General features: G+C 44.3%; 1 protein-coding gene across 6 annotated transcripts in view; it reads right to left on the bottom strand.

Annotated features, from left to right (window-relative positions):
• MYBL1 (MYB proto-oncogene like 1) overlaps positions 1-12,813 on the bottom strand; it is an 85,427-nt gene extending 72,614 nt beyond the window's left edge. For all 6 annotated transcript variants that reach the window (XM_073583896.1, XM_073583897.1, XM_073583898.1 and 3 more), the window contains exon 1: positions 12,505-12,813. In XM_073583896.1, the coding sequence (XP_073439997.1) occupies positions 12,505-12,524 (20 nt within the window). In that variant the 5' untranslated portion in view covers positions 12,525-12,813. The remainder of the gene's footprint in view (positions 1-12,504) is intronic.
• Positions 12,814-13,544: the final 731 nt, after the last annotated feature.

Below are 13,544 nucleotides of genomic sequence, written 5' to 3'. Positions count from 1 at the left end.
ATGGCCACAGCCGAGACGTGCCGCTGGATGGCCACAGCCGAGACGTGCCGCTGGATGGCCACAGCCGAGACGTGCCGCTGGATGGCCACAGCTAATGTGTTGCTGGATGGCCACAGCTAACGTGTTGAGATGTGCCGCTGGATGCCCACAGCCGAGACGTGCCGCTGGATGGCCACAGCTAATGTGTTGCTGGATGGCCACAGCTAACGTGTTGAGATGTGCAGCTGGATGGCCACGATTGTTATTGCCGAATCTAAAAAAAAAAAAAGAAAATAATAATGCCTATTTATAAATAAACAGAAAAAAAAATATTTTTTAAGCATGGAATAATTAAAGGGTTACTCTCATATGTATTGATTGGCATTATTGAAAAAAATACAATAAGAAACCGAAACCTATAATAGAAGGAAGCAATACTGAAAACAAGCCATCAAATTTGCAATGTATCCCTTATTAAAAATCATCTCTGGTTTTAAGAACAAGTGGAGTGAGGAGATTTTTAATTCTATTGTATAATGTTTATTACCTAGGTTACCGACCACCCCCTGCAGTCACCTAAGCAAGAAGTGCGCGACTATAAGATCTTTTCAATCTAGTGTGGAATTGATGCTCTGAAGCTGGCCAGATTGCCAGATCCAGCCAGCATAAATACCTCGGTGCTCCTCCTACAGAGGCATGTAGAAGTTTAGGCGCTCCTGATCAAAATTACTGTAATATTTTGAACAGTTAAGCAAGCTGAAGATTAAATGATCATTAAAAGGCCTAAAGTTAAAGATCACACATTTCATTTGCATTTTAGGCAAAAGAATACCGTATACACACATGTATAAACCAAGGTTTTCAGCACATTTTCTTGTTCTCAAAACGTCCCCCTCGGCTTATACACAAGTCAATTGTCCCAGAAAGCAGGAGGGGGAGAGGGAGGAAGAGCAGTGGGTGACAGAGGCAGGAGCCGGCGGCTGTGTCTATAGCCTGTGCGGCTGCAAAAGAGAAATTAATATTAATTTCTCTTATAGCGTGCCCAGTGACAGCTGCAGCTGCCGGCTTTCAGAAGACATCATACTCACCCTCCAGCGTGCCCTGCATCTCATTGGTCCCGGCGCCCTTGCAGCATCTCGTTGGTGCCACCTTCCAGCAGCTCTTCCTGTGCTGAGTGATCACGTGGCTCCGCTCATTAAGGTAATGAATATGCAATTGTCTCCACTCCCATAGGTGTGGAGGGAATATTCATTACCTTAATGAGCGGTACCACGTGCTCGCTCAGCACAGGAAGAGCTGCTGGAAGTCGGAATGAGGTGCTGCGAGGGTACGCTGGAGGGTGAATAGGATGTTTTTTTTGTAATAGGAAGCATAACAAGGACAGTTATGGGGGAAGCCACACATACCAGGACAGCTATAGGGGGAGCCACGCATACCAGGACAGCGACGGGGGGAGCCATGCATACCAGGACAGCGACGGGGGGAGCCACGCATACCCGGCTTATACTCGAGTCAATAAGCTTACCCAGTTTTCCATGGCAAAATTAGGTGCCTTGGCTTATTCTTGGGTCAGCTTATACTCGAGTATATATATATTATCATCTTTTACGCTTCAAAAATTACAAATCGGAAAATGGACCAATGTATCACAGGTTGTAAATGCTTTTTGCAGCCAGACAAGAGTTTTTCGATTCTTGTTTTAGGGCTTTTCATCCATTCTTGTAAAATTCTTCCAGTTCTGTAATATTACTGAGTTGTCTTACATGCACTGCTTTTTTGGAGGTCTAGTCACAGATTTTCAATAATGTTCAGATCAAGGGACTGTGAGGGCCATAGTAAAACCTTCCGCTTGCGCCTTCTGTGGTAGTCTATTGTGCATTTTGACTTATGTTTAGGTTTGTAATCCATTTGTAGAAGCTATCCTCATTCCAACTTCAGCTTTTTTACAGATTGTGTTATGTTTGCATCAAGACTTTGTTGAAATTTAATTGAATCCATTCCTCCCTCTACCAGTGAAACGTTCCCTGTGTCATTGGCTGCAACACAACCCCAAAGCATGATTTATCCACCCCCATGCTTAATGGTTGGCAAGATGTTGTTTTCCTGATATTCTGTGCACTTTATTGTCCACAAATACCTTTTATCATTGTTGCCAATGAGTTTTATTTTAACCTCAGCAGTCCACAGGATTTGTTTCCAAAATGCATCAGGCTTGTTTAGATGTTCTTTTGCATACTTTTGATGCTGAATTTTATGATGAGGATGCAAGAGAGGTTTTCTTCTGATGACTACCATTAAGGCCATATTTGTGCAGGTATCTCTGAACAGTAGAACACTGTACAACTCCAGAGACTGCTAAATCTTTCTGAAGGTCTTTTACAGTCAAGCGGGGGTTTTGATTTTCCTCTCTAGCAATCCTAAGAGCAGCTCTCACTGAAATTTTGCTTGGTCTTCCAGCACCTAAACTTGACCTTGACAGCTTCTGTTAACAGCCATTTCTTAATTTCATTTTGAACTGAGGTGTGGGCAACTTGAAAACACTTTGCCATCTTCTTAAGCCTTCTCCTGCTTTGTGGGCCTCCACCATATTCATTTTTAGAGAGCTAGGCAGCTGCTCAGAAGAACCCAAATACAAAGGAAATGTGTTATCATTAACATCAAGCCTTTTAGAGATCATTTCAACTTGCTTAAGTGTTCACAATAACAGTAATTTGGATCAGGAGTGCCCAAACATGCCACTGTATGCTGTAAAGAAAAAATAACCTCTGGTTGCAGCGTATGAAACACGAGGCTTGGACCAGAGGCCCAATGATGCCACTAGTCTATGGTTTTAATCAGTAGCGTACTGCGCCGGCAAGCAGGAAGCTAGGAGTGGAGCACTCCTGATGAGAAAACCCCCTTTAAAACAACTTGACCTTTTTTATGGTACAGTCCCACATTGCGGTTGGCACATGTGACTTAAGACCAAGTCTACGATGGTGGCAATTGACCAAACAAGTATGCAGATTTCACCTCAGTATATAAAATTATTCCGGAGGGTGGTGAGGGTTAATTTGAGCATGTCTGCTAAAATTTGGCAACTTTTTGAAATGTCTTAAATGATGAATCAGACAAAACATCTGGCAATCCTAACACTGCCTGCAGTGGCAAACTAGAAAAAAAAAAAATCGGCACATGTAAAAAAATAAATAAATAAAAACATAGGCTTAAAAAAGGTGCATTGAATTTGGAACAAGAATAAAAGAAATGCAAAACACCAAAGACTAAGTTAAAAACAGACGCAGAAGCACTACTGAATCGGGCCCTATATGCCTGCATTGGCAGAACTACACTGACTGCTCAATCACAATACTTTGATACATGTTTATAGTCGATGCTCACAAATTGCTTGAGAGGCAACAGTTAATACCTTCGTCATTATGCAACACATGCGGCTCTGTCACTACATGGGTTTATCCAATAAAGAGTCACATTTTCCGAAGTGCATTCCTTTGCTGTGAAGCCAAGGGCTGGGCGGCCAGTGTTGTGGAGCTGCCATGAGCAGTAAGGAGGCAGCGGCGGATACAAAAAAAAAAAAAAAAATACATGCAGAGTGCTACATACATAAGTATGTGCAGCAAATCCTCTCCAAGAGACAGAATCACTAACAGGACCCCCACCATCTAAAAAATATTATTTTTCTGATGGCTTTTCAGTTTTCCATATTCTGTCTTGTTTTCATTGAAATTCTGTCTGAATTTTCACTATGTATTGTGGAGCCCCAATTCCTGTTGGTGATTTATAATAATAAAAATAAGAACTAGCTTGGCCCGTGTGAAATTTTTCTCACATTGGTTGTCGGGGGTGCAGGCAATTTCAGAAAAAGCAAGCTGGTCAAATATAAATGTATTTCACGAGCTGATGAACACAGACAGGTATTTATATATGTAGATTGGTAATACAATAAATTGGTTTGATAAGTAGAGGGCAAAAAATGTCTTCCGGTTGATGTGCCACCTGCAGGTCATTGTGTCTTTCTGCAGGTTTATGAAAATTAATGTTTAAACTGTATTTAGTGATCAAATTGTGAATGTGTGGTTTGTTTGGCTCTTTTCTTGCTGAAGGGAGCAAGTTTACCTTTCAAATGGTGTATCGTGTGTGTGTGGGGGGCGAAGTAATCACCGAAAAAAGCAGTGCATGTATACAAATGTGTTTGCATATGTGCCTCACCTGCAGTGAAGTGTGAAATCCTCCAATGTGCCTGAAATAGACTGGGCAAGCACTGGAGCAAGCTGGAAAAAACCCCAAGGCAAATGTTTGGATTTGTTTGTGATGTGTGCAAGCAGCTTTATGGTAGTGGGCTTTGTGTGCTGCCACCTGCAGGAAATTTGACCTTTCAAATGGTATATCATTTGTTTGTGTGGGTGGAGTATGAGCGGAGCAAGTGTGCAATTCAATAGGTAGTCCATCTTAACAAATGTGTTGCATATGTGACTCACCTGCAGTGAAGTGTGCAATCCTCCAATTTGGCTAAAATAGGCTGGGCAAGCAGTTCAGCAAGCTGGAGAGCCCCCAAGGCAAATGTTTGGATTTGTTTGTGATGTCTGTAAGTAGCTTTGTGGTAGTGTGCTTTGGGGTAGTGTGGTGCCACCTGCAAGTCATTTTTCCTTAATGCAGTTTTATGAAAATGAATGATTAAACTGTATTTTGTGATCAAATCATGGATGTGTGGTTTGTTTGGCTATTTTCTTGCTGAAGGGGGCAAGTTTAACTTTCAAATGGTGCATCAATTGTGTGTGTGGGTGCAGTATGAACGGAGATACAAAGTAATCACCGAAAAACAGTGTTTAGAAATAATATAACAGATAAAATGGCCGTGCTCGTTCATTATCCCTTCCCACAGAGGGGATGAGCAGCATCAGGTTGGTTCACTTGATCCTATTTTTTCCACTTTCAGGGTTTTTCAGAATGGGGGAAGCAGTTTAACGCGCCTTATGGTGACAGATCCCACAGCAGCTGCAAAGTTTACTAATCCAACATACATAATATTACATATTTTGCTCAAAAAATAAAGGGAACACTAAAATACCACATCCTAGATATCTCTGAATGAAATTTTCCAGTTGCAAATTTTTATTCATTGCACAGTGGAATGTGTTCAGAACAATAAAACATAATTATCAATGTGGATCAAAATGAATATCCCCAGGAGGTCTGGATTTGGAATAATATGCAAAATCAAAGTGGAAAATCAAATTACAGGCTGACCCAACTTCAGTGGAAATGCCTCATGACAAGGAAAAGATGCTCAGTAGTGTGTGTGGCCGCCACGTGCCTGTATGACCTCCCTAGAATGCCTGGGCAAGCTCCTGATGAGGCGGTGGATGGTCTCCTGAGGGATCTCCTCCCAGACCTGGACTAAAGCATCCACCAGCTCCTGGACAGTCTGTGGTGCAATGTGACGTTGGTGGATGGAGCGAGACATGATGTTCCAGATGTGCCCAATCGGATTCAGGTCTGGGGAACGGGCGGGCTAGTCCATAGCTTCAATGACTTCATCTTGCAAGAACTGCTGACACACTCCAGCCACATGAGGTCTGGAATTGTCCTGCATTAGGAGGAACTCAGGGCCAACCCCACCAGCATATGGTCTCACAAGGGGTCTGAGGATCTCATCTCGGTACCTAATGGCAGTCAGGCTACCTCTGGCGAGCACATGGAGGGCTGTGCAGCCCTCCAAAGAAATGCCACCCACACCATTATTGACCCACTGCCAAACCAGTCATGCTGAAGGATGTTGCAGGCAGATCGCTCTCCACGGTATCTCCAGACTCTGTCATGTCTGTCACATGTGCTCAGTGTGAACCTGCTTTCCTCCGTGAAGAGCACAAGGGCGCCAGTGGCAAATTTGCCAATCCTGGTATTCTGTGGCAAATGCCAAGCGTCTTGCACGGTGTTGGGCTGTGAGCACAACCCCCTTCTGTGGACGTCAGGCACTCAAACCATCCTCATGGAGTCGGTTTCTGTTTGTGCAGACACATGCACATTTGTGGCCTGCTGGAGCTCATTTTGCAGGGCTCTGGCAGTGCTCCTCCTGTTCTTCCTTGCACAAAGGCAGAGGTAGCGGTCCTGATGCTGGGTTGTTGCCCTCCTACGGCCCCCTCCACGTCTCCTGGTGTACTGGCCTGTCTCCTGGTAGTGCCTCCAGCCTCTGGACACTACGTTGACGGACATAGCAAACCTTCTTGCCACAGCTCACATTTATGTGCCATCCAGGATGAGCTTCACTTCATGAGGCACTTGTGTGGGTTGTAGAGTCCATCTCATGCTACCACAAAAGTGACCAAAACATCAGCCAGAAAGCATTGGTACTGAGATGTGGTCTGTGGCCCCCGCCTGCAGAATCACCCCTTTATTGAGGGTGTCTTGATAATTGCCAATAATTTCCATCTGTTGTCTATTCCATTTGCACAACAGCGTGTGAAACTGATTGTCAGTGTTTCTTCCTAAGTGGACAGTTTGATTTACTTGGAGCTATATTCTGTTGTTTAAGTGTTCCCTTTATTTTTTTGAGCAGTGCATATATATATATATATATACAGTGGGGAAAAAAAGTATTTAGTCAGTCAGCAATAGTGCAAGTTCCACCACTTAAAAAGATGAGAGGTGTCTGTAATTTACATCATAGGTAGACCTCAACTATGGGAGACAAACTGAGAAAAAAAAATCCAGAAAATCACATTGTCTGTTTTTTTTTCATTTTATTTGCATATTATGGTGGAAAATAAGTATTTGGTCAGAAACAAGCAATCAAGATTTCTGGCTCTCACAGACCTGTAACTTCTTCTTTAAGAGTCTCCTCTTTCCTCCACTCATTACCTGTAGTAATGGCACCTGTTTAAACTTGTTATCAGTATATAAAGACACCTGTGCACACCCTCAAACAGTCTGACTTCAAACTCCACTATGGTGAAGACCAAAGAGCTGTCAAAGGACACCAGAAACAAAATTGTAGCCCTGCACCAGGCTGGGAAGACTGAATCTGCAATAGCCAACCAGCTTGGAGTGAAGAAATCAACTGTGGGAGCAATAATTAGAAAATGGAAGACATACAAGACCACTGATAATCTCCCTCGATCTGGTGCTCCACGCAAAATCCCACCCCGTGGGGTCAGAATGATCACAAGAACGGTGAGCAAAAATCCCAGAACCACGCGGGGGGACCTAGTGAATGAACTGCAGAGAGCTGGGACCAATGTAACAAGGCCTACCATAAGTAACACACTACGCCACCATGGACTCAGATCCTGCAGTGCCAGACGTGTCCCACTGCTTAAGCCTGTACATGTCCGGGCCCGTCTGAAGTTTACTAGAGAGCATTTGGATGATCCAGAGGAGTTTTGGGAGAATGTCCTATGGTCTGATGAAACCAAACTGGAACTGTTTGGTAGAAACACAACTTGTCGTGTTTGGAGGAAAAAGAATACTGAGTTGCATCCATCAAACACCATACCTACTGTAAAGCATGGTGGTGAAAACATCATGCTTTGGGGCTGTTTCTCTGCAAAGGGGCCAGGACGACTGATCCGGGTACATGAAAGAATGAATGGGGCCATGTATCGTGAGATTTTGAGTGCAAACCTCCTTCCATCAGCAAGGGCATTGAAGATGAAACGTGGCTGGGTCTTTCAACATGACAATGATCCAAAGCACACCGCCAGGGCAACGAAGGAGTGGCTTCGTAAGAAGCATTTCAAGGTTCTGGAGTGGCCTAGCCAGTCTCCAGATCTCAACCCTATAGAAAACCTTAGGAGGGAGTTGAAAGTCCGTGTTGCCAAGCGAAAAGCCAAAAACATCACTGCTCTAGAGGAGATCTGCATGGAGGAATGGGCCAACATACCAACAACAGTGTGTGGCAACCTTGTGAAGACTTACAGAAAACGTTTGACCTCTGTCATTGCCAACAAAGGATATATCACAAAGTATTGAGATGAAATTTTGTTTCTGACCAAATACTTATTTTCCACCATAATATGCAAATAAAATGAAAAAAAACCAGACAATGTGATTTTCTGGATTTTTTTTCTCAGTTTGTCTCCCATAGTTGAGGTCTACCTATGATGTAAATTACAGACGCCTCTCATCTTTTTAAGTGGTGGAACTTGCACTATTGCTGACTGACTAAATACTTTTTTTCCCCACTGTATATACATACATATACACACGCACACACATACATACTGTATATATATATTTCCTTCTCACCACTCAATCGGGGTGGTCTTTGTCCTTTCTCATTATCGGGTCCTCTACCAGAGGCCTGGGAGTTTGAGGGTTCTGTGCAGGATCATAGTTGTTCCCAGTATTGTGCTTTTCTGGACAGAGAGCTCAGATGTTGCCCCTGAGATCTGTTGTAGCCATTCTTCCAACTTAGGGGTCACTGCTCCAAGTACTCCTATCACCACTGGAATCACTGTTGCCTTCACCTTCCACATCTTCTCCAGTTCTCCTTTGAGGCCCTGATATTTCTCCAGCTTCTCATATTCATTCTTTATATATACATACATATACACACTACAATATATAATACCCATACAGTATATCTAGCCATACAACTGCACTACTGGAATTGCCCCGCATGGTAAACATCCTCTTAGATCAGGCTTAGATGCCTTTTTCCTGGGCGCAGGGTTGTACAAACATCCGGGACACACACATGAATTATGCACCGTAGCAGGGTCACCTTACACTGAGGCTTCTGCACAACGGCTGCTAATATGAAAAGAGGCTTGAAAAGTCCAATCAATTTTTGTGCTGTAAAATGTGAACTGCCAAGAGGGTCATAAGCGCCCAGGACTCATTATTATACGGGGGGAGTGAGAGCTAATTCTACAGAAAGGCTGCTGTAATACTAAAGAAGAAGTTAAAAGGGTTTTCTGGGCTAAACATATTTCTGCAGTACCACTATCACACTACAGGTTGCCAAATCTTGACAGTGTGCAATATTCCTCTATCACACTGTAGATTCATGAATTGTGACAGTTTGCAACATGCGCACTGTCAAGATTTACCTTTTGCTCAAGTGGTTGTCGTTTGAACACTCATGCGATTTCCATACATATGGTTCCGTGCTGACCGGCTTCTAATCTGATTCTCTCAATAGAATATTGAGAAAAGCCACAAACGTTCAGCATGTGACCACAACTAAGCAAATGGCAAGAGTGGTCACATGATAACCACTTGAACATGCAAAGAAAGCAGAATTCTGACAGTGCACAGATTGCACACTGTCAAGAATCGTAAAAATGAAGTGCGATAGAGGCAGTGCAGAAATTGTATGACACGACGCTCCATGCACATGACAAAAGAGCCCCATGTGGATGGAGCAGTGATAGATGTGCACTGCCCCCCACATATTCTTAATGAGACCGCTGGTCTTCGGAACTCTCATAAGAATGAATTGTGCAGCAGTGCCCATGATCGATTACTGCTCAATCAAGGCGAAGCTCTTCAGAGTCACAGGTCTTGGGATTGCTGGGGCCCCAGCAAATGAATTACCAGTGATTGTTAAATTATCCCCTATTCTATACATAGGCGATTACTTGTAAACACCCCCACTTAATCAAAAAATCTGTAAATATAATGGATACCTGTATACAATAGATATCTGTAACTGCTTTACCGACCATAGAAAATTGATGCAAAAGCAAATAAAAATTCAAACCATTAACAGAATGCCTCACATGTACATTTATAGCGTGAGCAGTAACATGCCAACTCCTAGAGCAAACTGTGGCAAATAATACCTGGACCCAAGATATTTTCCATTATAAACTTAACAAGTCCTCAAGGTCCAAATAAATAAAATGCTGATTAAAAGAAATTAAAAAAAAACATATGGAAACAAAGAAAAGGAAAAAATTGTATTTGATCAGCACTATAACAAGCCAGTGCAGTGTCAGATAAGGGCACAATATACTTATACGAGTCAGTGCTGCTGTTCTTAATAATATTTTTTTTTTTTCACAGACTTTGAGCTGAGCAGCAAAGCATGAAACTGAGGAAGAAAATATAAGAACATCCAAAGAATATGTAAATAGGAGGTTCAACAGATGTGAGGACACAACTTATAGCCACGCTTCAACAATGCATAATGCACCCATCATCAATGTGCCCTACTATGCCCCCAGCTCTTTTATGTACAGGAGTCAAATGGCACATGCAGTCAAAGACGGCAAACTGGATTTCACTGCAGGGGTTAATGTGAACTGTTACTAGATGGATGGATAGAGGGATATATACAGTAGATAGATACAGTATACAGATAGATAGACATGGGATAGATAGATAGATAGATAGATAGATAGATAGATAGATAGATAGATAGATAGATAGATAGATAGCAGCTGCACTTGGGCAATTAGTAAAATGTAACATAACTTGACCTTGACCCAGGATCCCAATGCCGGCAGCATACCACAAAGACAGTTTTATACAATATGTACTGATAGATATATATATATATATATATGAGATGGATAAAATATATAGTCATATTATATACATACAGGCATATGAGATGATACTTTATCTCTGCCATATAGCCTGTTGGTTATTAGATGCTGTACAGATATTATAAGATAGATACAAAGATAAATAGAAGCGGATACACGATATGGGCTATCTAGATATTATAAATAAGATGGCTAAAATATACAGGATTTGTTATACAGGTAGCCATCATCACATTATATATGAGCCACACACAGATACAATGTATACACATCTACCAGTAGAATGACACCGTTGATCGTGCGTGGTTACATATTCACTGTAAACATAGAAATCCGACCCTCCCGGAGTTTAGGTGCTGGTATGGCGTCTCCCCACATAGATACAATGAAAGCATCCAGCTCTCTCCTCATTGATGAAAATAGTTACATTTATCCATGACAAGCAACCCAAAGTGTAACCACTCTGTGACACACAATGACTGTTAGTAGCCAAAAAGAAAGTAGATAAAGCTGTCTGCAGATTTATTGACTGTACTCATTATATATGGCGCCATTAATTCCACAGCGCTGAACACACATTATTGGTTGGGACAAACCCTGCTGTAGTGGAGGCGCATTGAATATTCTATACATAAGCTGACAGCCTCATCAATATTAATAGTAAACATTAGAAAGGGGCTTTCCAAAATAAACATGATGTTTACAAATGATGCTGAAGGGCAAATGGGGGGCAGCGTCACCGGGACCCCAATGCATGGACATAGCAACACTCAGGGTGAGTGCACACGCTGCGGATTGGTCTGCGGGTTTCACACCTCTACAATGGAGCAGGTATGAAACCGCAGCGGAATCCGCACAAAGAATTGACATGCTGCAGATTTGAACCCGCGGAAAAATCTGCAGCATGTGCACAGCGTTTTTGTTTTTCATTGATTTTAAGGCTGTGTGCACACGCTGCGGATTTTGCTGCGGTTCCGCAGTGGTTTTGGCCACTGCGGGCTGCGGTGTACAGTACCATGATTCCCTATGGGAATCAAAAACCGCAATGCAGACGGTGCAGAATTTTCCGCGCGGATTATCTGCGGTTTTCAATCCGCAGAAAGAATTGACATGTCAATTCTTTCTGCGGATTCTGCTGCGGTTTGCCATCTCCTCCATTGAGGAGATGAAAAACCGCAGGGCAAAACCGCAAAGCAAACCGCAGGTAAAACTGCAGGTCTTTTGACCTGCGGTTTCACCTGCGGATTTTACAGAATCCTCACCTAATCCGCAGCGTGTGCACACAGCCTAATGGTTACACCGCAGCGGATCCACAGCAGAAACCACAGTGTGTGCACGCACCCTCACAGCATCCCAGACAGAAAGATGAGAGACAACCGGAATATATATATATACACTGTATAGTCTATGGAATTACTAATATTAGGCATTATATATGGTATAAGCTGACTTCATTACATCACATGAGATCGATAAGATGGACATTATACATATAGGGTTATGAGATGATGCATTCTCTATACCTTATAGTCTGTGATTACACTGTATGCATATTATGCATTAGATAGAAAGTGAGAGATAGATCTTATAGATCTACAGGCCATAATCTATACAGACAGTAGATCAGATACACATAATTAGACCACTAGCCATTATTAATCAGCTGGCTAGAAATCATCTAGGCTATGCAGTGTATCTCTGTCCTCCCCATCTCCAGCGCTGCAGCAGTCACACATATATATATATATATATATATATATATATATATATACACACAAAGCAGCCGCACACCCCTGCGGAGCTCCGGTCCTGGCTCTGGAGATCGCCCCCGCACAGTGACAGCTCGGGGGTTTTCGCGGGACACACGCAGCTCTGACCCCCGGAGACGACTGTTATTGCGGCGTCGCTTTGATCCCCGCCGATTCCCAGCAGGCACAGAAGGACTACAAGTCCCATCCTGCCCTCTCCTGACAGCCCGCTGTCCTGACACTGGTGTCCGCACCGCCTCCCGGCTGTACCCGGCGCTTCTTACCTGCGATCTCGCCCAGCCATTCCGCACGGGGTATGGAGTGTTACAGCCGGGTGACAGGTGCCGGGCGGGGCACAGGCGACATGTCAGGAGCTCCCGGACCCCGTGGTTGCGCCTCCGCGTCTTCCAGCCAAAAATTGGAAACTACGCAAGGTGCTAACGGCCACGTCTCGATCTCCCCCTGCCCCGAGCCCACTGCTGGTCCCGGGCACGGACTCCCCAGCGCCGCTGACACAGGGGCGTGGCCTATCAGGCAGCCAAGCACAATCATCCAATAGAAAGTTGTGTATGAAGGGGCGGTACCAATGAACCCTCGTGGGGAGGGGTGAGAGGCTAAGAAATAGGGGGGGGCTGTGATCACTTGAATCCAGGTCTTTTCCCGCGCTACCTTTATCGGAGCTGTGCGGAAAGGATACGCGGTACAACATGCACGGCGCGGCCAGGACGGACAGCTCCGCCGCACGGGACCGCGCGCTGTCATTTACCCGAGCTGTCATAGCATTACCGACACCGCTCGCGCAGCTTGTGTATGGAGGGGCGCGCGGGACCCTCGTGCAATAATGGACAAGGCTGGGAGCGGAACACGTGACCAGTGGGTGGGACTAGCTGTCAAATGGAGTGGGCGGGGCTGGTGACAGCTGTCAGTCACAGAACTGTAGGGGAGTCCTCGTCTGCAAGTGCCGGTGACCGTGCGGTTGACCACGTGGTGTAGGGCCGGTGACCGAACAGAGTGACCACATGGTGTGGGTCTGGTGTCCGACTAACGAGCGGAAGAGGCGCCACTGACGCCCTAACAGCAGCCCGTGCAGCCGATCAGCTTTTGATTTTCTAGGGTGACCGGAAATTATGTGCTGGAGCCCAGTTGCTCTGTGCAGCAGCGACTCATGTGCAGAGTCCAAACTGCCCTGCCCTCAGCCTGATCGGGGACCAGGGCACATAGGGGGCACTGGGCTATAGTGGCACATGGGGGTGAGGGGGGCACTAGGTGAGAAATGTCACATGTTGGGGGCTATAAATGGCACCCCCTGAGAATGCCCCAACAA

The sequence above is a fragment of the Dendrobates tinctorius genome, unplaced genomic scaffold, assembly GCF_039654945.1.
Source record: "Dendrobates tinctorius isolate UK_male_01 unplaced genomic scaffold, ASM3965494v1 ptg000082l, whole genome shotgun sequence".
NCBI lineage: Eukaryota > Metazoa > Chordata > Amphibia > Anura > Dendrobatidae > Dendrobates > Dendrobates tinctorius.
Note: the sequence above shows the minus strand (reverse complement) of the source record. Positions and strands in the feature narration are given on the sequence as shown.